Genomic DNA, 22,213 nt, shown 5'->3' with positions numbered 1-22,213 from the left:
ATATAGATGTTAATAATTCCTGTATGTGTGACAGTGCATGTATAAAACAGATTTATTATAAATTCCACTTTTTTCAATTCTCATTTTCATTCCCCGGGGATCACGTTTAAGTGTCAATGTGAAAAAAAAAATGGTGGGTTTTTATTAGTTTTTTCAATAAAAGAAATGAACCAAACTACAGGACACTGTAGTTTGGTTCATTTGGTTCATTTCACTGAGCTTCTTTCACTGACAAAAAATGAAAATGCAATTCTGTGCAACTGGAAAGAAGTATAAATAATTAAATGAAAATGAGTTGCTGTACACCCGCCTTTACTATAGGTGACATATTTTACCCTTACAAACAAAAACCAGATGGAAAATATTTATATAACAAAACAACTGGTTTGATCAGTGGCTCATTCCAAACAGCTGGCTCTGAGCTCTGTACAGCTTCAGCCTTGGTTAGCATCTTTAAAATGTCCACGTTTAGCTTAGTTAAGTATATGAGTAGGTCTGTTGTTACAAATATTCCCTACATTTTACATTGATGAACTATTTGTTAACATAATTATTAGCTTTCGCCACTGTTTCCAGCTTGTAACAGGAAATGATCCGGGCCTAAATACTAAAAATGACCCATTTCCAGTCCCTGGACTTTACTTTAGCTTTTGCTAACTCACCACAACTAGATTTTCATTTTTGTTGGAATCACCAATATTTTTTTAATTTCCATCTATTCATCTATTTCGATTTTAAACAATTGCTGTTTTTGAGCTGCTTTGCTGCATTTGTATTGGTTGGTGAGAATATGTAAGCCATAACACCAGTCGTACTACTTTTAGACACCGCGGTTAGAATTTTGTTCCTGGCTATCTTTGGTTGCAAGTCTGTTACAAAAGCCAACTGTCAACCTCTCTCATCAAAGAGCTATTATTTTGAAGCCATCCCATATGGAAAAGATATATATAAATCTTATAAAGTTTGTATCTGTCTTGTGTGAAATTTGTATGAAAAGCATACAAGAGTGAAAACACATATAAGATCCCTTGAAAAATTATATAATGAAACTTGTTTGTTTTGGATACTTACTAAAACAATATATGAAAGTAATGAGAAAGTGGCCACTTTCATGAGTAAATCATATAAGTTTTTACTATTTCTTTTCCATATGGGATAACAAAGGTCTTATTTGGATTTTGTCCTGCTCGAAATTCCCTGGACAAACACGGATGTGTTTTGATGAGCATATTAGGTTTAAAAATTAAATTGATGGAACTTCAATGTATAAGTTCAGCAAAAATAGTGAAAAAATGTTTGTAGAGTCATGTTTATCTGTGTTATACTCTTCTGAAAATCACTCAGACAACACTGCATCTTATTCCAGGACATGGAATTTATTTTACAACTGAGAATAAAAGAATGCCATTCTGAATAACTGGGTTGATGACAAAACCTGGAAATTAGTCACTGAAGAATGTTTTTTTTAAATGTTATATACATTTCCAAGCATCAGAACAGATGCCAGTAAGTTCTGTCACGTTATGTAGACCACACCTAGGGACTTACTGGTTACTGAAAAAAGGACGTCGTGGTCCAACACGATCCTGTAGCTTTATACAGCCTCCCTCCCTCACATTTGTGTAGAAAATAACATTGTAAAAATGCACACAGTACAAATAATGCAGAACTTTAAAGAGCAAGATATGCTGACATACATGTATACATACTTGCTGATTATTTATACAGTAAGTTTTAAACTTCATTAACTTTACAACTGTAGCTTCACAATGATAAAATTGGTAGCCTTCAAAAGCAAATACTGTACACGTTGAAACAACCAGGAAATGATATTTTACTAGATAAACAAATATCCTAAATATTTTGCAAAACTTACTGTGATTTGATGGCAAACCGAACAATTTTATGATCAGCTCCCCAAAATGTTTGTCGAGGGCATAAAAACTAAAAAGAGTAATGTGTTGTCCTTTTTACTCGTACAATTCTTCATCAGTTGACACTTAAAGTGCTGAAATCACCTTAACATTTTAAAACACTCTTATTCTTTCCCAATATACCTTTACATAAACAGCTGTATCCAAAATTTGCTAAACGGGTATTTCAGTTTTGTTGTCATGACTGAAATTTTCATAAGACATAATACACTCACTGGTTTACATGAAAACATGCACAAACTGTCTCATAAATAATATGCAAGTCGTGTTGAAATATATTTATCTTAGAAAATGATTCTGAAACAGTGATCGAAATAAGAGCATGGTTTAGTTGTAAAACAACAGGTGGACCATTTTTAAAGGCTCAGATAAGATGCAGTGCATTAGGAAAGCAACAATCTGTCAGTGACTATGTAGTGCCATTGCTACTTTAATTTGTCACCCAAAAAATTCACTGTTTACTGTATGGCCTAGAGCCTCTGTAGTGCAGGCTCCTGCCATGTTTTATTAGCTGAAAAATTACCGTGTGCGGTATTAAAGCTCCTGCGATTTTCATGTGTTGTAAAAATACAGCTTTGGCACTATCTGTTACGACAGATTGTAGCTTAGAGTCATAGTGCAACAGTTATCTATCATGCTATCGGCTTTATTTGACTTCATTGTTTATCGAACTTTTCCAGCTCTTTCACGAAGATGAGATGAGCCTCTGGTGATTTTCCGTGTGTTTTGCAAAGATGCAATTTGATTGCATGTTTGCTCACAAATGTCCGATTGCAAAGTTTGCACTGATATATTGAGGCAGTGTCCTCTTCTGTGAGTCCAGGTGAACTAAAAGTCTTGTCCTCTATTCTGCTGACAGCCTGCTGCTCTATTAAGTCTATGGAGAGCTTCGAAAGGTCTTTTAGGGTAAAACCAAGGTGGGACTCCAAATGGTGAATATAGGACGAAGGAGTCCTGAATTGGGAAGCACAGTCACTGCACAAAAACAGAGGCTGGCCAGAGTCCATGTTTTTTAGGAACTTTGTTCCCCCTGTCCGCTTTAACTGGTATTTTACATTGGCCAGCCAATGTGAGATAGTAGTCATTGAGAGACCAGTGAATTTACAGATGTGGACCCGTTCCTGGGGTCCTAAGTCACTAATTACAAACTTTCCTTCCGGGGTTTCTCTAAGACTGGAGGCAAACTGGGCCTGAAGAATCAGGAGGTGTTGGGGATTCCAGTTTGACTGTCTGCCTTTCCGTCTTTGAATGGGAGATAGCTCTTCCATGCCATCCTCCAAAGTACAGCCATCGATATCGGATTTATCTGAGATGGAAGATGGGGTTGTAGACTTTGGTGTTAAACGACCCGTCAGATTTTTCACCATGTCTGAAATGTCCATCAAAGCATTTTCTCTTAGAGGTGGCGATGATGTCTGAGAGAAATCTTTGAAGACCGGCCTGGTGTTGTTTACATTGCTGTTAGGTGTCGCAAGAGTCCCCTTAGCTGTGCTTCCATTGCTGTTTTTGGATTTTGTCAAGTCGATGGGCTGATCATCATTGACGTCGTCATCATTGTGGTAGTGACTCATAGGATCTGTTTGCTTAATCTGGGCAGAGTTGTTGATCTTATAAAGCATTGCAAATGGGTCTACAAAGGGTGTGGACACTTTTGCCGCTTTCCCCAAGTGGTTGTTCATGACGGACTGCAAAGCACTAAGAGGGTTAACAAGGGATTGTTCTGGTGAATGATCAGTGATGATGCTCAGGTTACTGCAGCCATTGCTTACTGTCTTTTTGGGCAAATCCGCTTCAGTTTTTATTTTTATATTTATTTTACTCTCTGTTTGCTCTCTTTCTTTGCCCTTTAGCTCATTCCGATCCTCCAATTCACTGTCCTTCAGTATCTTTGAGAGGTTTTCAGGATATGGTGAAGCCTGTTTGTCCTTAGGATTTAGCACTGGTGACTTTGCAGATCTACACTTATTCTCTACAGGTTTTTCCTCTTTCTCATTCTTCACTAAGCTTTTCCCTGTAACTTTTTCCACTAGCTCTTCCATGGCCAGCACATTGCTCTTGTGACTTGGGGGTGGAGAGGGGCTATTTGGGGAATGGATCAGAGAGCCTAACTCAGAGGACATTACCTTCAAACTAGTGCTACTGAACAAAGGTTGAACCTGTGCACATGAGGGCAAAGGCTTCAGAGATCCATGGAGCTGATAGGCAGCGTGAATGCTGGGGTATCCACCCCAGGTTGGTGTACCTGTTTGGGCCTTACTGATAGCACTTGAAACTGTGTTCTCTAAAGACTTCAGGATGTCCAGCCCACCTTTAGGTGTTTCTTCTAAATCTTCTTCTGTAAGGTACTGGTATGACCTGGCCCTTTCAGGTTTGTCTGTTTTTTCAGGGAGGTCTTCTTTTTCTTCTTTTATTTGTCTCTCTGGTTCCCTAACTTCAGTTTTCTCGTCCTCTGTATCTTCATCTTTCTTTTCTTCGTGTTTCTCCTCAGGGCTGGAGGGCTGCAATGGGGAGTCAGGGTGTGGCTTACCATTGGGCGGCGGGAGCCGTGTGGTAGTGGGAGGCAAGGGAATCGACTGTATTTTCTCTTCAATCACAGGATCAAAAACTAGCTGCTTCCCCTTTTTAGATGCTGTATTTGTGACTTTAAGAAAGTGTCCCGTGACCATCATGTGGGCTGTCAGTTGTTGCAAGGTGTCATGCGAACTGCCACATTCCATGCATTTGAGAATTTGTGCCTTTCGTGCCTCAAACTGCCAAGTATAACTAGCACCATTTTGGTAACCGTATCGATTATTAGGAGTGACATAAGGATTGGCCAGTTTTTGGTCTTTTGGAGATTCTCCCAGGTGTATGCCAGATGAGACGGACTCTGGTGAGCTCGGCGACATCAAGTCTTGAAACGCTCTTTTTTTGGTTGGGGGGACCAGTTTTGAGGTGAGGGCTGGCATTGGTTCTTTTAGAGGCACTTTTTGATAGTGTTTTGTTTTGATCATGTGAACACTAAGGTCTTGCAGTGATTCAAAAGAGTGGCCACAGTACATGCATTTCAGAACTTTCTGGGCATCTTCTTTGCCTTCCATCTCCAGCAAGGAACGTTTTCGTGGCTTGGACCACTTCTTGCTTCGATCATCCTCTGCATCTTTGTTGTCATCTCGGTAGTGGCCAGTCTCGTTCATATGTACAGTTAGGCCTACCAAAGTATCATAGGCAGCACTACAGTCCTTACACCTAAACTTGCTAGCTCCAGTAAACACTGGGCCATACAGCTTGTTGTTTTGCCTATAAAGCTGCACGGTGCTGAAAAGGCTGGGCTCAGGAAGGAGTTGATACGGATTATACTGCAAAGTTTTAGCCAAGGCTGCTTGATGCCAATCATATGCTACTCCTGTACTGCCAGAGCTTACACTGATGCCACTGTTGCCGTTACTCGACACTGTTCTTGCACTGGTACTGCTGGTGGTAATATTTGTTGTTACTGAAGTGTTGTTACTGCTACATCTGTTCTTTACATGGACATTTCCCGGGCTATGACTGTTCAGGAATCCATTGCTCCCTTTGTGATTGCTCCCACTGCCATTGCTTGCTGAAATACTGTTTCCTTGTTTATTTTTAAGCATGTCCAGAGCAACATTGGACCAAGAGGCATCCGAGATCAGGTTTGCATAGACGGCTTTCATCTTTTCCAGACTGTCCTGTAGTGAAAGGCCATTGATGGATTCACTACCTTCCCCCAGCTTCTCCTCCACCCTGTCCGGATCACCTAAGGAGGGGGTAGTCTTAAGGTCCACCAGCTGATCACTGGTAGTGCTGAGGGGAGAAGCATACCCAGCATCTGGGTTAGTGCCATTGCTGAGTGGAGAGTTCTGGCAGCTATAACGATCTCTTGCGTCTTCCTCATCATTGAAAAAATAGTCTGCATCTTGACCATCCAGGGAAAGGCCATCATCCAGAAGATGTTCCTCTTCATCGGCTTTGCCACCCTTGAATTCATCTTCAGGTCCATAAGCTGGAAAACAAAGCAAGGAGGAAAACCGAGATTAGATACAAATGTCTTAGCAAATCAATACACTTGAACACAAGAATACACCTCTGGCCCTCCCTATATGCAGGTGGTGAATGCAATAATCCTTAAGAGATTTTTGTCAATAGTCCCTGTAGAGGACAAAGATATAATAAAGTGGCAAACATCCATGTCTTGACAATGACAGATAGTCCTCTTCACTGCACTGCCAAATGGAACTGTTGAACACTACAACCTATCTTGGGCAAGGAGCAGACATGACTCAAGAAATTTATCCACCAAGTTTAAAAAAAGCAAAAAGCATAGAAAAGAAATTGAATTAGGCAGAGAAGATTATATATATTCTGTGGTAGTACTCCACAATGGAAAAGACACGCTTTTGCTAATCATATAACAAACGAAAGGAAAAAGTGTGCAAGGCCTCACAGTTTAAGATTTAAAGTATTCTGTTCTTTTCTTTATTATATGTCTTACATAAACACACACTGGAACAATGGTGGCTAATCATACCAAACATGAACAAAGTTTACAATGACGAGGTGCATATAATAAGAAGTAACACCTGAGAGCTGAAGCTTCAGAGGGCTTTAAATGCTCTGCTGCAGACAGCTTTTATACTCCTAGCTCTGCATGACATCAAAAAGGGGGTGTATCCCTAATAAGGTCATCTCAGCCACACAGTTGATTTTGAGTAATAGTACCGAGTCATAGTAACATAGAACCTTGAGGTGACTCTTGTGATTTGGCACTATATAAATACATATATATACACTTCTGTTTGTGAGTGGCAGCCAATAATAAGAAAGCTTGCTTAAAGAGGGTGGGGAAAGGAGCCAATATCACTTATTTTAGAGAGCGAATCAAAACAGGGTGTGCACCAAAGTTAGTCTAGCACGGTTAAAAGAAAATATGTGAGGGAAAAACTGAGCAAAGAGGCGGAGAATCTCGACTGTGCATAAAAACAGCCAAGCAACGATGCAATCAAAAACAATCAGAAATTCCAATATTTCCAATGTTTTGATCTGATTTTTATTTATAAAAGTCCACAACAAATTATTTTTGATCCTTTTCCAGTAAACCTCTCCGTTTGAGAGGGGAATACTCCAGGTCAGTGCAGTCACACGAGTAGGGGAACAACCTGGTCCATCATTTATTTGCTACAATGACAATGAATTATGGAAATGATCTATTTCCATAATTACAAAACCACAGTAATCCAATGAATGGAGAGAGTCTGACATATTCAAGTTTAAAACAAAACAAAACAGGGAAAATAAACTAAGATAGATAAATGACTTTTTAGTGAATGTTCATTTAGAAGTTCTTTTTAAAAAACATTACAGCATTCGTGCAAATATTACAGCTTATCCACTTAATTTAGATGCCAAACAGCACAAAGCCCACAGCAACATAGTCTTCATTGTCTATTTTGTTGCTGTTCAGCAACCACAGATCTATTCCTGACTTTAATTTGTTCAGTTCTTCCAACATGCCGCACATACTATGGATTCACAAGTAAGAGATAGTGGAGTAAAATGCCAGCTGCATCAGCCTTGCCAAGCCATGGTTGGCTGAAGTCAACTTGGCATCGGCTGTGGAAGTCCTCACAGCGTGATGCTAGGAAATGGCCAGTGGACATGACAAGCCGTGTTGTTACTGCCTGTGCTCCCTGAGTACTCACAGCATCAAGTGTGCCATTTTAAAAGAGGAAAGAAAAAATTATAGTATCAATGGAAATGGCTGCCTTCTCCCGCCAAATAACTGCCCATAACTCAGCTTGGAGGGAAAAAAGTGATATGTGAATTAAAATTCACTTTTTATTGTCTTTGTCTAAAAAAATAATAAGGAAAAACAGGGAGGTAGATTAAAAGGGGAACATTACACCGAGGCAGGGAAGAATCTAGGGTTAAATATGCTAAGGCACCTTTTCCAATCCATCCCTCGTAAGATGCTTGTCTGAGATGCCAGAATCAGTCTCCAGTGAGGAGGCAGATGTGCTGTCAGCTTCAAACAGCGTGTAGCTCTCTATCCCATAATCGGAATGGACATAATACCTGATGTTTGTGAGGTGCCAGTTACTGCTGCCTGGGAAAAGCTGGAGGTCCTACAGCTGCCCGGTGTGTGTGTGTGTGTGTGAGAAACAGTGCATGATCAAAATACATTCTTCCTCTTGCTCCCAACTGTGTGCTCTTAATTGTCCACAGGATATACTGAAGTATTTTTTTCATTTAATCACTAAAAGAAGAATTAAACATTTTCCCAAAGCAGCTGCACAGACTTCTTTGAACTCTTCCTTTTCTCCCTAACAAGCTGCAGCCTGCTGCATTGAAATAAATGCAAAAGTGAACCCATTCAAAGTTGTGAAAGTAGTTAAAGACAAATCAGCAGACCAAGTGAGAGAAACCTGACAGCAGTACACACACACACACACACACACACATAGAAGGCACACCACCACTAAATTCTTCCCTTTCCCTGCTATCCTCCGTATGTTGCCTTGACAGGCATCAGTGTCAGGAGTGTGTCAGTGTCAGCCTGAGGTGTCAGTGTCCACACAAACAAGCCTGAGAAGAGGTGGGAGGGGAAAGTAACAACAACAAACACAAGTCAGCCATTTTTTTTCTCCCCCCCCTTTGCTCAAGCCTGCTCCTTCACCATCTGTGTCAGTAAAGCTGCGGGTGCCACCGCCGGCTAATAAGGCAATCAGAGATGGAAAAGATGCTGACATGGCGGCTTTCGAGCGTCACTCAGAACAAAAGAGGAAACGGGGAGGGAGGGAGGGAGAGAGGGATAGGGAGGGGATTAAAACGGGGGGGTGGGGGGGAGGGGAGGGGAAGGGGGGGGGGGGGGGAGTGTCTGTTGTGGTTGTCAGTCAAAAACGTAAGCCCACTTTGTGCTGTCAGTGAGGATAGGGAAAAGAGGGGAAGTTTTGAAAAGAGAGGAGAAAAAAAAAAGATGTGTTTAGGCCAGCGAACAAGAGGTTTGTGTGTTTGTGTGTGTGTATGTGTACGTGCATTTATGCGTGTGCATATCTGACAGGGGAAAAAAATGACAGCGAAACAAGTTAACAGCAAAGCAGATAGGTGAGAGAGGTGTGAGAAATCAGCTTCTGCCATTTCTGTCATTGTGTGTGCGTGTTTGCCTAAGCTAGGTGTGGCTGATCAGTTTTATGTGTGCACGCGTGTTTGTGTGTGTCACAAGTGTCACAGTGTGTCAGGTGCAAGCAGAGATGCAATGTGGCTAGTGGGGGGAAAGCGAAGCCATCTGTGTCTGGAGAGGAGCCTGTCACTATTGTTGTGCCCGAAGTCCAGGATTTCCTGCTGTAGACAGGTGACACCACAGTAGGACATCCCCCAGTCTCACAAACACACACACACACACACAATGCAAACCTGCACTCCTCTGCCAAAACTACATGCCTGCCTAAAGCCAATACGCTCGTGTGAGGTCCACAATTGAAAAACCTCATATTTTTTAATGCAAGTTTGAAACACAAAGTTATAACAAGGCTGAATAAACACTTAAGTATAGTTTTGGTGACCGTTGCCATGTTTGGATACATCACTCAAATATATCTAAAACCCAAGACTGTGCACACATAAGCATTACAGCTATGGCTAAAGAAGCTTCATGCTAAAAGTTAAACAATTTTGATATTACACTTAACGTAGTCTTACTTTTTACTCTTCTTTAACTTAACCTCATAGTTTAAAAACATCTTTTTATCTTTCTATCAATCTATAATAAAACTAACTCCCTAACCGGCTGTTAAGTAACTTGAGTGCGACACAACACTGCCACAGCCAGCGTAGCTCTTCTTTCCCTCCTCAGTCAGTTGTACATACACACAACACACGCTGCACACACTTTCCCTTTAAACCTTCTTCATTTATTCATGTTGTCTCAGAGAAGAGGGCAATCCCGGCTCTCATTTGCAGTGCTAATGTCCAATTCCGCCAGCTTTCAGCCTCCTGATTTACCCTACGTGGCGGAGTGCTGCACCCGCAGCAGGGCGGCCGCCGAGGCTCCCTCACAGCGTCTAGCGGCCCTTCAAAACAGGAGCTCTGGCGTGGCAGTCTTATTTCTCTCTCCCGTTTCGCTTTGTCACCGGCCCCTCCATTCCCTGCCACTCACCTCTGATGGCTTTGGACAGGCCTGATCAGTGTGTGTCATTGACCTGTACGTTGTGCATGAGTGTGTGCGTGTTTCAGCAGAGAGAAGGCTGTAAATAAAATGACATTATTATTTCCTCTGTCCTATCATGTAGAAAAGCCAATTATGGTAATGCTTAGTATGTCAGGCAATCTCTGTCTCTCTCTCGGCTCTCTCCCATCCTTGTTCATTCCTGAGATTTTTTTTCTGTCTGGGGTAGCTGCCGCTGTGGTTTCATAGGACCTGACACTCTCTGTGGACTAGCCTGCGGACAATGCTGTGGTAAACTCGCACAGACCAAAAGTCTCTCTCAGCCCAACTTGGTTTCTGTCAACGTACTTAAATTTCTTTATACAATTTTCACAAAAAGGTGGAACCCAAAAACGAGTTGATCGTCACTACATTAACTTTCTGCGTAGTAACCTGTTTCTCTCTGATTATTATATCTCCTTTGTACATGTGATAAAGGAAACTTCACTGGGTTAAACTCAAGGGCATGTTTGACATTACAGCCAGTTCGTGACACCAGGTCCAGGCGCGAGCTGTAATATAACCCACAGCTTCCTCGGCCAGGCACGTAAAAAGCTTACCTAACAGCACCCCTCGGTTCCACCCTCCCCTAACCCACATAGAATAGTCCACCATATGGCACAATAGCTCAGGGGCTTCTAATAGCTCATGTGTTGTACAAATCCACCTTCTCAGCTTCCACAGCTCTGCTGGTTGGGGAAAACAAAGCAACCCATCCGGTCTGCTCTTCACGCTGATGGCCGTATGGGCAAACGGCAATTGTTGTGGTTGTCAGCCACAGCAATATCAGATGAGCTACAGTCCTGAAAAAATAAATGAACACTTCTGGCTTGGCTTTCACATGTCTCAAAAGATTTAAGCCTGAATGGATGCTTTCAAAAATGATGCCCCGCGTATTTTTCTTGGCCACTAACTTTCCCAAAAAAGGTAATAACTAAATTAAATCAGTGCTTGGTTTTCAGGGTATGCTGAACCCAGGATCACAAAGAACTTGCCACTTTGCTTCTGTAGATACAGGCGAGCTTCTGTCTTCTGTTTCTCTTAATGTAATCTGAGACCAACACAGTGATGTTGAGATCAGCTTCTACAGGGGCCAGACCATCTGTTGCAGGTGTCTGCGCTCTTCTTGCAGTTATGGATGTTTTTGGGGGGGTCGCCACTTCTGCAGCATGACTAGTCGACTGATAAGACGGCTGCCTGACCCTGCATGATGAACCTAACCCTTTCCAAACAGTTTGCAGTTACTCACGATGCTAAAAGCCTTTTTAAATCATAGCCAGTGCCTTTTAACTAGAGTTTTACTCATTTGACATAATAGATCAGTGATGGATTAAAAGAAAAAAAAAAAAAGAAACAAATGTGAAGAACAACATTGCCAGTTTTCTTGAATTTCTACACCCGTCTTTGTTTTCATTTTGTGCTCCTTATTTGTTCAGCTTTTCCGAGAGCCAGTTTTTTGACGTGCCGCGACACCGACTGTGGTCTATAAATCACCTTTTCCTCGGACTGTCAGTGCCTGCTTGTTCTAAGAGGAAACAACAGCCATTAGATCATTGCCGCCACAGATTAAAGCCCTCTGTGCTCAAGTTTTCTGCCAACCCCCTCCCTCCAAACCCTACACACACCTAACCATCGAACACTGCTCCGGTGCTACATACACATTTCGAACCATCTGGTTTGTTTTCAGGCAAAGTACGGATAAAGCATTACTAATGCTAATTAAAGATGATGTGAGTGAGATTTACTCCACGTATGCCAAGAACCGTTTTAATGTAGGCTGTATCAGACAGATGCCGTTTGCTAAACAGACTCTTTTTGAGAAAACATTATCAATTCCTCTACCGTTTTTTTCCCCTCTGCCATTTTTATTCTCTTCACATAAACAAGCTTCATTTTAAATTGTAACCTCGTGAAAATGAAAATACCTGTATTGTCTTAATCTTCTGTTGCAGTGCACACCTCTGGGGAACGCGCAATATCTTTAATCTCCTGCAGTTGTTCAATTTTTGTTTAATCGGGGGTGGCCGCTGCTTTGACAAAGAGGCGTTCTGTTTAAATCTAAAACGAAGGAATGAAGCACAAAACCAACAGGCTCGTGAAATAACAGAGCTCTGTCTTTTCCTCATAGATGCCGTCTTTTGAATTCACCTGCATTGCCCCTGACAGCAAAGCTTCCCCCGACTAAACAACAGCTGCTACCATTGCCTAGCAACAACCAGTTGATGGATGACCCCAAAGATGGATAATTACCATAAATCACTATGGTTGTGTGGAGAACAGAGGCAGAAAATCACTGCAGGAAAAAAACAGGATGAAACACAGTTTAAAGTAGTGTGCCCAGTGTTTAGGTTAACTCTCCTAAATTTGTCAAACAAGGTTGTTGATGAGCTCTTCTGCGGGCAAGAACTGGTTGGTGACTGGGAAGTTTCACCAAATCAGAGGCAGCACTGGCTCCGGTGTGCTTCTTAAAAGTTTTTTTTTTTTGACAGAGAATATATGAATAAGGGCTGTAAAATGAACCCTGACGATATGACTCATGGGACAAAACCTGTCCTGAAAGAGCGCTGACAAACAAAGTGGGCTGAGGAAGGAAGAAAGGAAACAGCGGACAAAGAATGATAGCAACGGCGAGTTTAAGTGCAACAATGAAGATGAGGGGAGCTCGAGGAGAAGAAGCAACAGGAAGAAGTCTTTATTTATGTATTCTGTATATCTGAGTGTGTGTGCAAGTGACAGAGGTAGACAGTGAGGCACAGGGAGAGGGAGAAAAACAGCTAGAATTTAAAAAAAAAATGAAAGAAACCAAAAGGGCACAGGGCCAAAACAGGGTCACCACCTAACCAGTTTGGTCTAGCTGAGTCCGGTTGCACAATATGCCATCAATCAACCTTCGCTGTGCTGTCAGCCCTCCCCTCAATTTACAGAGGCCATCCACTTTGTACACTGCTAAGAAACAAAACACGAAGAAGGAACAGAAACACAGAGGAAAAAATGCACACACACTTCCATGAATCTGATCTTTCAGTCTCTGCAGAGAATAAAGGAGAAGAAGCACCCTAATGGCTCAGTAACACAAAAACATGTTCTCAAAGATTTGTAGGGAAGTGACAAACCTGCAGGGGTAGTTGGTGATTTAATGTAGCCAATAAGCTAACCTTACACAGGTAGCACACTGCTAACATGCTAGCACTTATTTCACAATTACTCTAGCCTCTGTACTGGGCTACTTTACTGCATCCCTTGCATTTTATTTGCTAAAATGTTCGCAATTTCATTAAAACAAGACACTCTTGCTAAAGAGACAAAATGCCCAAGCAGTTTATTTGAAATATAAAGTATCTGTACCATTGACGGGTGTCTAACAGTGCATTCATTTACTCTTTGGATGGTTCTGAGTTGGGATGTTATGGATTCAAGAAAGAAGATCAACACATAAAAGCTATAATGGGTACATGATAAACAAACATATTTTGTATAATCTATGTAAAGGTGCGTGAACAGCAGAAAAGGGGCTAAGCTAAGGCCGGTAGATTAGAATTGATTAGAAATTAAATGTTAGCAAAAGAACGCACGTGCTGTATGTGAATTTGCACAATTAATCTAAAGCTTATAATTTATAAGTGAGATCCTAGCAAGTCATGCACCAATTTTTTATTTGTTTAACTACATGACTTAACAGAGAATTCACATGAAATTTCCTAATTGGGAACTTTTTAGCATTACTTGATTTCCAAATGAATGCATTTAAAGATGCACCACTTGATTGGTCAGTGACTTCTCAGCCAGGACCGGTGATAACCTTTCATATGTCCGATTATGAGCTGGTCTGATTCATGCTGGTTGACATGGGTTTTGTTCTATAAATGTGTTGCACCTGCTTTGGTTTGATAAGGTGAAATGTGTCAGATAAAGGTGGCGCACAGCGACAAATTTTCAGTTAATCGTCTGTACCTCTTTCCAGCTGCAGAGCACTTTTTTTCCCAGTTTCCCTAACAGGAGATCCTGCACCTTAGTGTAGTTTAGGGCGATTTGTAAAGTTTATTAATTTAGTTGATTTTTGATTGTGTATGCTGTTTATATCTGAGAAAGAAAATCTAGTTGAGCAAAAATCAATAATAGCAATTCAGATAAAACAGAATCTGTACATCTCTAAAATCTAAAATTCTCATTGTGTTTGATGCATAAAGTAAAATTGGACACAGAAATAGTAGAAAGAAAACCCCCCTAATTGTGACCAATATATTGAAAATAACTCAATTTGTCTTTTATAGTGCTATGTGAGCTGAGCTTGAAACTTTTTAACAGTCTAGTATAAGACAGTGAGGCGACTCACACAGATTTTATTTTGTCTGCCTGCATCACAATATTTCATCAGCTCTTTTCTGCCCTTGTCTACGTCTCTGCAACGCGCTCAGAACACAATAATGCAGAGGGCTTTGTAAGAACCAGACCTAAGAGACCTACATATAGACTTACATATCCCTTCCCAACATGCGAACAGACAGACAAAGAAATTATAACTTTAAAAACCCCTAAAGTCACTTTAGGGAATTTAATTAGGACGGCAAACCCTCAGGGCAGGAGGCTGCTCAGGACAGCCAAATGTCCCCAAACATTTTAGTGCTTTTAACTGCATGTGTCACCAGGGAAATTCCAGCAATTGTGCACCATCAAAACCGTTATCCTTTATGCATCGCCACATTTTTTTCTTCGTTCTGTCTGCTCGAGTGACGAGTTAGTGCTGAAGTCTGGCGCTCCATTAAACAAAGTTCCACTGTTTCATTTCAACACTAGTTTAGGACTTAAGCATGATGAATAGCATAGACGCGTAACAAAAAATATATAACAAAAGAAAAAGCTGAAGCACACAGCAGTTTACAGGGTGTATGTGTGGACCCCCCCCCCACTTCCTGATGACCATAGCAATAAAGCGAGAAAAGACAAAATGATATGGGGGGGGGGGGGGGGCATTAGGGGTAGAGAAAGGGTCCCTGGAGAAAGTCAGTAAATTATGTAGTGGGCTTTCAAAGTGGACTAGTATTAGTGGCCATCTCACCCTAATTGTGCCTGTGCGAGTATGCATGCATGCCCGTGTGTGTGTGTATGTGTGTGTGTACAATGGTTATGAACGGCTTCACAGTCAGAGAGAGAGAGAAGCAGGAAGAGAGGAAGCAATCCTTCAACAGAGCACAATATCAGACTGCGGACAGACAACGAACGGCTGGAAGGTTCTGGAAAGGAGAGAAAAGCCTGCCTCCCTCGCATTTCAGCTCCCAGCGCCGCCTCCCAAAGTGCCCTCCATCTAACACTAACACACTCATACACACACACATAAATGGCACCATAACTCTATATCCGCAATCAATCTCCGCTATGAAGACGCATCCATCTTCAGTAATGTTAATGGGAGGGTTTTGGGGGTTGGAGGGGGTGGAGGACAGGGGTAAAACAGAGGGTATGTGACTGCAGAGCTTACCTCAGAGCAGCGTGAGGTAATATGGCCTGTGTTTGTGTGTCTGTATGTGTGTGTGTGTAATAGAGACAGGGCAAATGAAAAAAAAGTGAGAAAAGAGCTGTGCATTTGCGCATAGTGTATTTGTCTGCGTGTCAGGAGGTCAGGTGTGTGCGTCAGTATGTGTGGGAGAGTGACTGATGGCTGTCAGCTTGCATCTGGCAGAGAAAATAAATTAGGCTTATGAAGACAAATGAACAGGCTATGGAAAGAGTAAAAGGAGGTGGAGGGGGGATCAGGACAGATAGAGAGCGAGAGAGGGAAGGGAAAAGGGAAGGAGTGGAGAGGGAGACATAATGAAGGAGAAAAAATGGGTTATTGTGTGTATGCGGTGGCACAGATATGAAAGGAAGGAGATGAAGCTGCATTGCCAGCTAAGAGAGTTCCTTTCGGCAGCCAATGAGCGTTCATTAAGAAGAACGGGTCTGCTGCTGGCAACAGGAGAAGCTTTGGCTGGGGCTTCTTTGGCTGCGAGGAAAACATATATGTGGGTGTATGTGTGGGTATGTGTGTTTGTACATTCGCTTCCAAACACGTTATAAAATATAGATTCCCCCCCCCCCCCCTCTTTTAGTTGTGTTTTCAAAGTCTTGTCGTTCTTTAAACACGACCAAACAATGTGTTTAAAATCCACAAAGCAGCTTGAGTATAATATGCGATCAGTGGGTTTGCATCTGAGCTGGAAGTGCCTCTCAGTGTGCGTTTCCTCCGCTTGCGTGTTGGTGTCAGCATGCATCCATGTGTGTTCTATCTCCGTAGATTTGTCAGTGTCTACCCCATGACACACTCCCCTCGTTGCGAGTGGAGGAGAGCTCTTGGGGGGGCTTTGTCATGAGGCGGTCTGTTCTTTTCCTGAGGTCTGGCGCCCCTCGTTTGATAAATGACACATGTCATTCTGTCAGCCCCTGCCATCCGGGCTGGGAGGCCCCAAGCTGATGTATGGCCGCCTAGGCTAAAGGAAATCAGAGTGTTTTGGCAGCACCCTGAGAACACGGCCTCTTATACTGAGTCTACTTTTGTGTCTGTGCGAGTGTGTTTATGTGTGTTTGTGCCTGTCTGTCTGTGATACTGAAAGCATGTTTAATTGTATGTGTGTGTGTGCACGCCTAATAGTGTGTGCATGCTCTCAACCTGTCAGGAGGACGGGTAGAAGGAGACAAATCATCGGCATGGCCGCCCCAGCTGTTCCCCAAATTTGGTGTGAGGAGGAGAGCGAGGGGAGAGGGGGAAAAAAATCCTGCCATTTGAGTTTTAAACGGCTGATGCTTCCCAGAAACGGGAATGAGTGAGAGGACAAGTGGAGCTAAGCGCACATATACACACACACACGCCCAACACACAAACTGAATCAAAACTCAAGCCGGTCCCAGCAGGAAGCGGCAGACAGTCAAGAGAGGCTTCTGGTGCAAACAAACATGCCCATATACACACATATAAACACACGAAGACAAACTTTGCACAAGGCATTTGCGACTGTCGGGCAAGCAAAAAATCGGAATTTCACTCCAGTTCTCGGTTTTTAATGTAAAGCATCCTTAACTTTCACTGTAATTCCCCGTCCGTCTAGATTTTATCCTCGAAATGTCTTCGGATCCAGAGATAATCTTTGAAACTACGCACTAGGCGGTCACACAGGCACGCAAACGTTTCCCTGGAGGAGGAGGACGGTCCCACCTGGAGGTTGTGAACTCTGTATGACCCTGTTTGATAGGGTGCGGGCCAAACTCTGTCCTCCCCCTCTCTCCCACAGAAAAGAAGCGGGAGGAGAAGAAGAAGGAGAAGAGAAAAAAAAACTGCGTCATTAAGCAGTGAGTGATGAGTGGCAGCCATGGGTGACATCCTCCCCTCTTTCTCTCCCCTCCGCTACCCAACTGCTTTCACTGTCTCTCCGACTCTGTTTTTTCTTCTTCATTGCCTTGATACTTTTCTCTCTCGCTTTATTCACCTCTCTCCATCCCTCAACCCCTCAAGTCATTTCTCTTTCACTCCTCTGTTGCTTTGCCTCCTCTTTTTCCACTCCCTCATATCCCTCCCCCCTCTTTCCTCTCTGGTTCTTTTTTGTCTACTGTCAGTCTCCTTTTCTCCTCTTTTTTTTTCACCCCTTTATGCCCCTCCTGCTATTGCTTCTTTTTCTGTCCCCCCTCCCTTTCCCCTCACACACACACAGACACACAAGCACATGCACAATAGTGCCTCGCTCTGTCCTGTCTAGCTCTCTGGCCATGGTCTTGTAGACACTCAGCTCCTCCATACATAATAGATCCCAAATATCCAGAGGAGGGGTGCACATTTCCACCCGCTCAGGATTGTGCCATCAGAAGTGCTTCAAAAGTAGGTCTACTGTGTGGCATTGTAAAGCTAATGCTATCTTTTTAAAGCACAGTTTAAAGCATGAATACAAATATCGTTTTAAGCTAACTTCTCCAAAGACAGGCTTCCCTCTCAAAGTGAAAGTTTAGACATACGATAACCAGCACGAGCGTCACGTCATGTATTGTTGCTATGATGCCAGGTCTCTCTTGGAAATGAGATTTTTAATCTCAGTGAGATTTTTTACCTGGATAAATAAAGGATTAATAAAATTAAATGCGCTCCTGCAACTGCTGTGATGTTTTAACAGTAGATTTCACTCCGAAATAGACATGGACACATGCTACCTCGACATGACTTTCACCTTTTTATTTTGTTTTTATGAAATCAGCAGAGACTGGTGTGTTGCTCAGTAAAAGTCTGAGCTCACTGAAGATCAGTGAAAATGGGTTTCACAAATGCACTATTTTCTCTTTAAAAAAAAAAAAAAAACAGGGAGTCAGTATCCAAGTACAAATCTCCTTAACTGAAATTCAGTGGTTTCCCCAACAGCCAGCTAATCACGTCTGTCTGTCTGTCTGGCTGACTATATAAATACTGAGGGGAGGGGAGAGTCTAATGAGGTAACGGGGTAATTGACTGACCTTGATGTACGTGATGTTAATCAGCTCAGGCCATTCTGCTCCATGATCCTGTTTAGTTTGAGGAAGTTTAATTAAACATCCCGGACACGCACAGTACCGCACTCTACTAAGAAGAGAGGTTTCTATTCTCTCGACTGGCACAAAAAAAAGCATCTAATGTTTAAGTTTTACACCAACTGCACTGTGGTCATTTCACCTTTGCAGTCTTGAGTAACGTATTTCAGACTCATACAACCAAAAGAAGTACACATTTGCTCCAGCATTGCTGTTTTAGTGCTTTTTATGCAGTGATAAGAGATTTTAAAAATTCATCCCTTTTTCCTTTTTGGACTTGGAAAGGACATTTTTGCGCCGACTGACAAAGAAACTAAAGGCCAAATTAATCAATACTGAAAATCTGAGTGTGCAGCGTACTGAATCCAAATTTTCCATTTCTCAACCCAAATTCAATTTAGCTTCTAGTATTAGATTTACAATGTGCTACATTTTCAGCAATCAAGTATTCTGGTTTGTGAAGTATATTTAAGCTGATGGCTGCCGTCCACTCAGATGTCTTATTGTTGGGACTTTGATCCCAGTTAATACGACGGTATTTTCTTACAGCGCTCGGTCTATTTTCAGCTCAGTTCAGAAAAAAATGGAAGGTGCAAAATATGAGGAATGGAGTGATAGACTTAGAAGATGGAGAGGAAAAAAGTGTGTCACATTTACCTAGAAATGACTCACACTCACAGACACTATAAAACTGGGAATGTGGCCATTCTTGGACTTTTGGATTCGAGCGCCAAAAATACTGTAATTATTCAGGAAGATGACAGCTATATTACACAGACCTTCACAAAGGTGAAACAGCAGGCAGCAGCCAAATCATACGGTAAGACGGAAGACAGGATTTGATTCTGTTAAATCAAATTAACTTAGATATCAATTAAAAGGCAAAGAACAAACTTTAAATTGCCATGTGGCAAACATATTACACTTGTGTAAGCAGCTACTACGTCCAAAAAGCCTAAATATGCTTTTATGAAAATTTGAAATACTCAGGAAAAATCCCAGATAAATTTATTATGTTACCAAATTCCAGCAAATAAAAAACTTTCAGTCAGTTACAAGGTGAATAATGTGCAGACATCCAGGAGTTTTGAGTTTGCACCCAGGCTTATGGATATTAGCTAAAATGTTATGTTCAAACATTAAGTTAGCCCCCCTCTGTACTCACAGGTAACTTTGTAACACATCAGTAAACCCACAAAACACTGAGGAAAAAACATCCAGCATGCCACACACACACAGCTAACCAGATGTGTTACTCGAGGGTAAAAAAAAAAAAGTTAGTCGCGACATCGTTCCAGCCTAAAAGTTCTGAAGAGTTAGTCCAAATGTGTGTGAGGGGACATTTTGTGGTTGAGAGAAAGACTTTGACTTATTTTTAAAAAATTGGGAACAAAACTAACCTCACTTATAATTCAGTCTGTGTGTCTGCAACAAACGCACTAGCAAATAAACACGCAATATTTATTTATATAACACGATTTACAGGTTAATGCCAGAAAGAGCTTCACAGAAGGAATACACAGCCTGTAACAGTGGAAGCAAAAATAACAGCAATGATATTAAAATAAGAGTAAAATCAGAGTCATGCAAAAATTTAAGAGGCAAAAATTTTTTTTATTGAAACTTTTGTTGATGGAATCCAATAGTCTCTGTTATTTTTTATTTTCTCATAAGTTTCACAGTTTTTATATTTATGCACTCCTGGTGTGAGATTTATTTATTCCCCAGTCAAGAAAATATATATTTATATATATATATATATTAAAAAACAACAACAAAATGGGGTAAAGGGGAAGTCAGCCTGGCGTACCTGATAAAAAAAAAATGGAAACATCTTCCCATAACATTCAATAAAGTAACATTATATAATCCTCATGTTCGGCGCCTCGGGTTAGTACTTCATAAATAAGTTTCAGAAGCAACTCCAGCAGACAGCACGTCGGTCATTTTTCTGTGTTTATGCCAAAGTTCAGTGTCGGTGCAGACGCACCACGCAAGCGTTGCTCAATGTCAACATGTTCTCTGGCTTGTTACTCTGACATAGCGGCAAGTCCTGTCATCGTGCACCATCGTGACGAGAGAGACGAGAGGCAGATGGACCAGAGGCAGACAGGTAAACAGGTCAACGCTGGGATCATCGCTCGAGCAGGCTCGCGCGCGGAGACGGGTGATCAGAAACAGATGCTTGGGTGGACATCCAGCCAGTGAGCTAGACAGACAGTCGGTCTGGCGCGTGAGGGAGTGACTGACGAAAGAGACACAGTGACACGGGAGGCTGTGCGAGAGGCCTCCCGCTGTTCTTTTTGAGACAGACGACTTAGAGGGACAGCTTATACCCCCTGCGACTGTCACCATCTGAGACAGCACAGCGGCACTGGGGAGGAATTTTCTGGAGGTAACATGTGGTGTTGTTGAATCGACCGGGATACTGAAACATTATATCCCCTTTCAACTGCCCGTCAAGTGTTGCGCTGAAGCTGATGACTGTTAAGCGATTACTTTGCGTGACCCCAAGCAATTTGTGGTCACTGGGATCCTTTTAAATGAAAGGAGCAGATAAAAACGAATCGTACCAAACCAACAAAATACGCTTTGATTTTTTTTCCCCTTCTTCCCTGAACAACATGCTTTATGGAAAGACTGTCTGCTTAATAGGAACTGCTCTTGGAAAATATGTGATAGTCATGTGTTTAGACTTCAAAGAACATGACACAAGTCTTCACTGCCCTGTGACTTTTGGATTTTTGTAACTCACAAGTGTGACTGCAGGATGTTGCTGAAATTAGAATATTGAGAAGAAGATGTATAAAAAAACAGCCTCTTGAAATATGAGAACAAGGCCAGCGGGCCTGAAAGAGGAAAGTATTACACTCTCCTTTTCAGATGTCGAGTTCATGTTCTTGTAACCAGTTCACTGACTCTTGAGCATCCGGTGAGAGAGAGCGATAGATGAGGGCGAGAGACAGGGAGGAAGATGAAAGAAAATATGAGCGGGGTAGAGGAGAATTGAGTCAGTAAGATAGAGATTGATGACAGATAGGAAGATGAGAAAAGGCTTATAGGGAGAGAGAGAAGAGGGGCAGGAACCCTCCCCCCCTTCCCCCCCAAAAAACCAAAAAAAAGTCCCACACAGCAGATAGACGGAAAGACGGAGGGAGTAGCTGAGATAAAGATGAAGGGGTAAAGGGGAGGAAAGAGGGATGGCAGTGACACCACACAAGGCTACGGCGTGACCTTCCTCAGCGCCCGCTCTCAAGGACAAAGTGTCATCTGTTAACTGTATCCTTACCCAGATAGCTTATCTGCAGTAAACTAGTGTCCAAAAAAAAAATCATATTCATTGCTTCTCAACCCACGTTATCAGTTACATAAACTCTCCTTGGGGGGATAGAAATTTCCACCCCCTGACTGTTGTCCACTTGCACTGGCTGCCGCTTGGACATGCTGAGGCCAGTGTTTATCAACTGCTATAAAAACAAGTAACCTGCCTTCTGGTGATATACAGCACTGGGTCTTGCCAGCTTTACTCTACCTGACAGAGGAAACGAGAAACCTA

The 22,213-nt window shown here is 42.1% G+C and overlaps 1 protein-coding gene across 6 annotated transcripts in view; it reads right to left on the bottom strand.

Annotated features, from left to right (window-relative positions):
- Window positions 1-1,357: 1,357 nt before the first annotated feature.
- The window catches only part of LOC113014246 (teashirt homolog 1-like), a 170,583-nt gene continuing 149,727 nt past the window's right edge, over window positions 1,358-22,213 (bottom strand). For all 6 annotated transcript variants that reach the window (XM_026155649.1, XM_026155648.1, XM_026155650.1 and 3 more), the window contains one exon: window positions 1,358-5,940. In XM_026155649.1, the coding sequence (XP_026011434.1) occupies window positions 2,591-5,940 (3,350 nt within the window). In that variant the 3' untranslated portion in view covers window positions 1,358-2,590. The remainder of the gene's footprint in view (window positions 5,941-22,213) is intronic.

The sequence above is a fragment of the Astatotilapia calliptera genome, chromosome 22, assembly GCF_900246225.1.
Source record: "Astatotilapia calliptera chromosome 22, fAstCal1.2, whole genome shotgun sequence".
In the NCBI taxonomy this organism is placed as follows: Eukaryota; Metazoa; Chordata; class Actinopteri; order Cichliformes; family Cichlidae; genus Astatotilapia; species Astatotilapia calliptera.
This window is presented reverse-complemented; position numbering and strand designations above follow the sequence as displayed.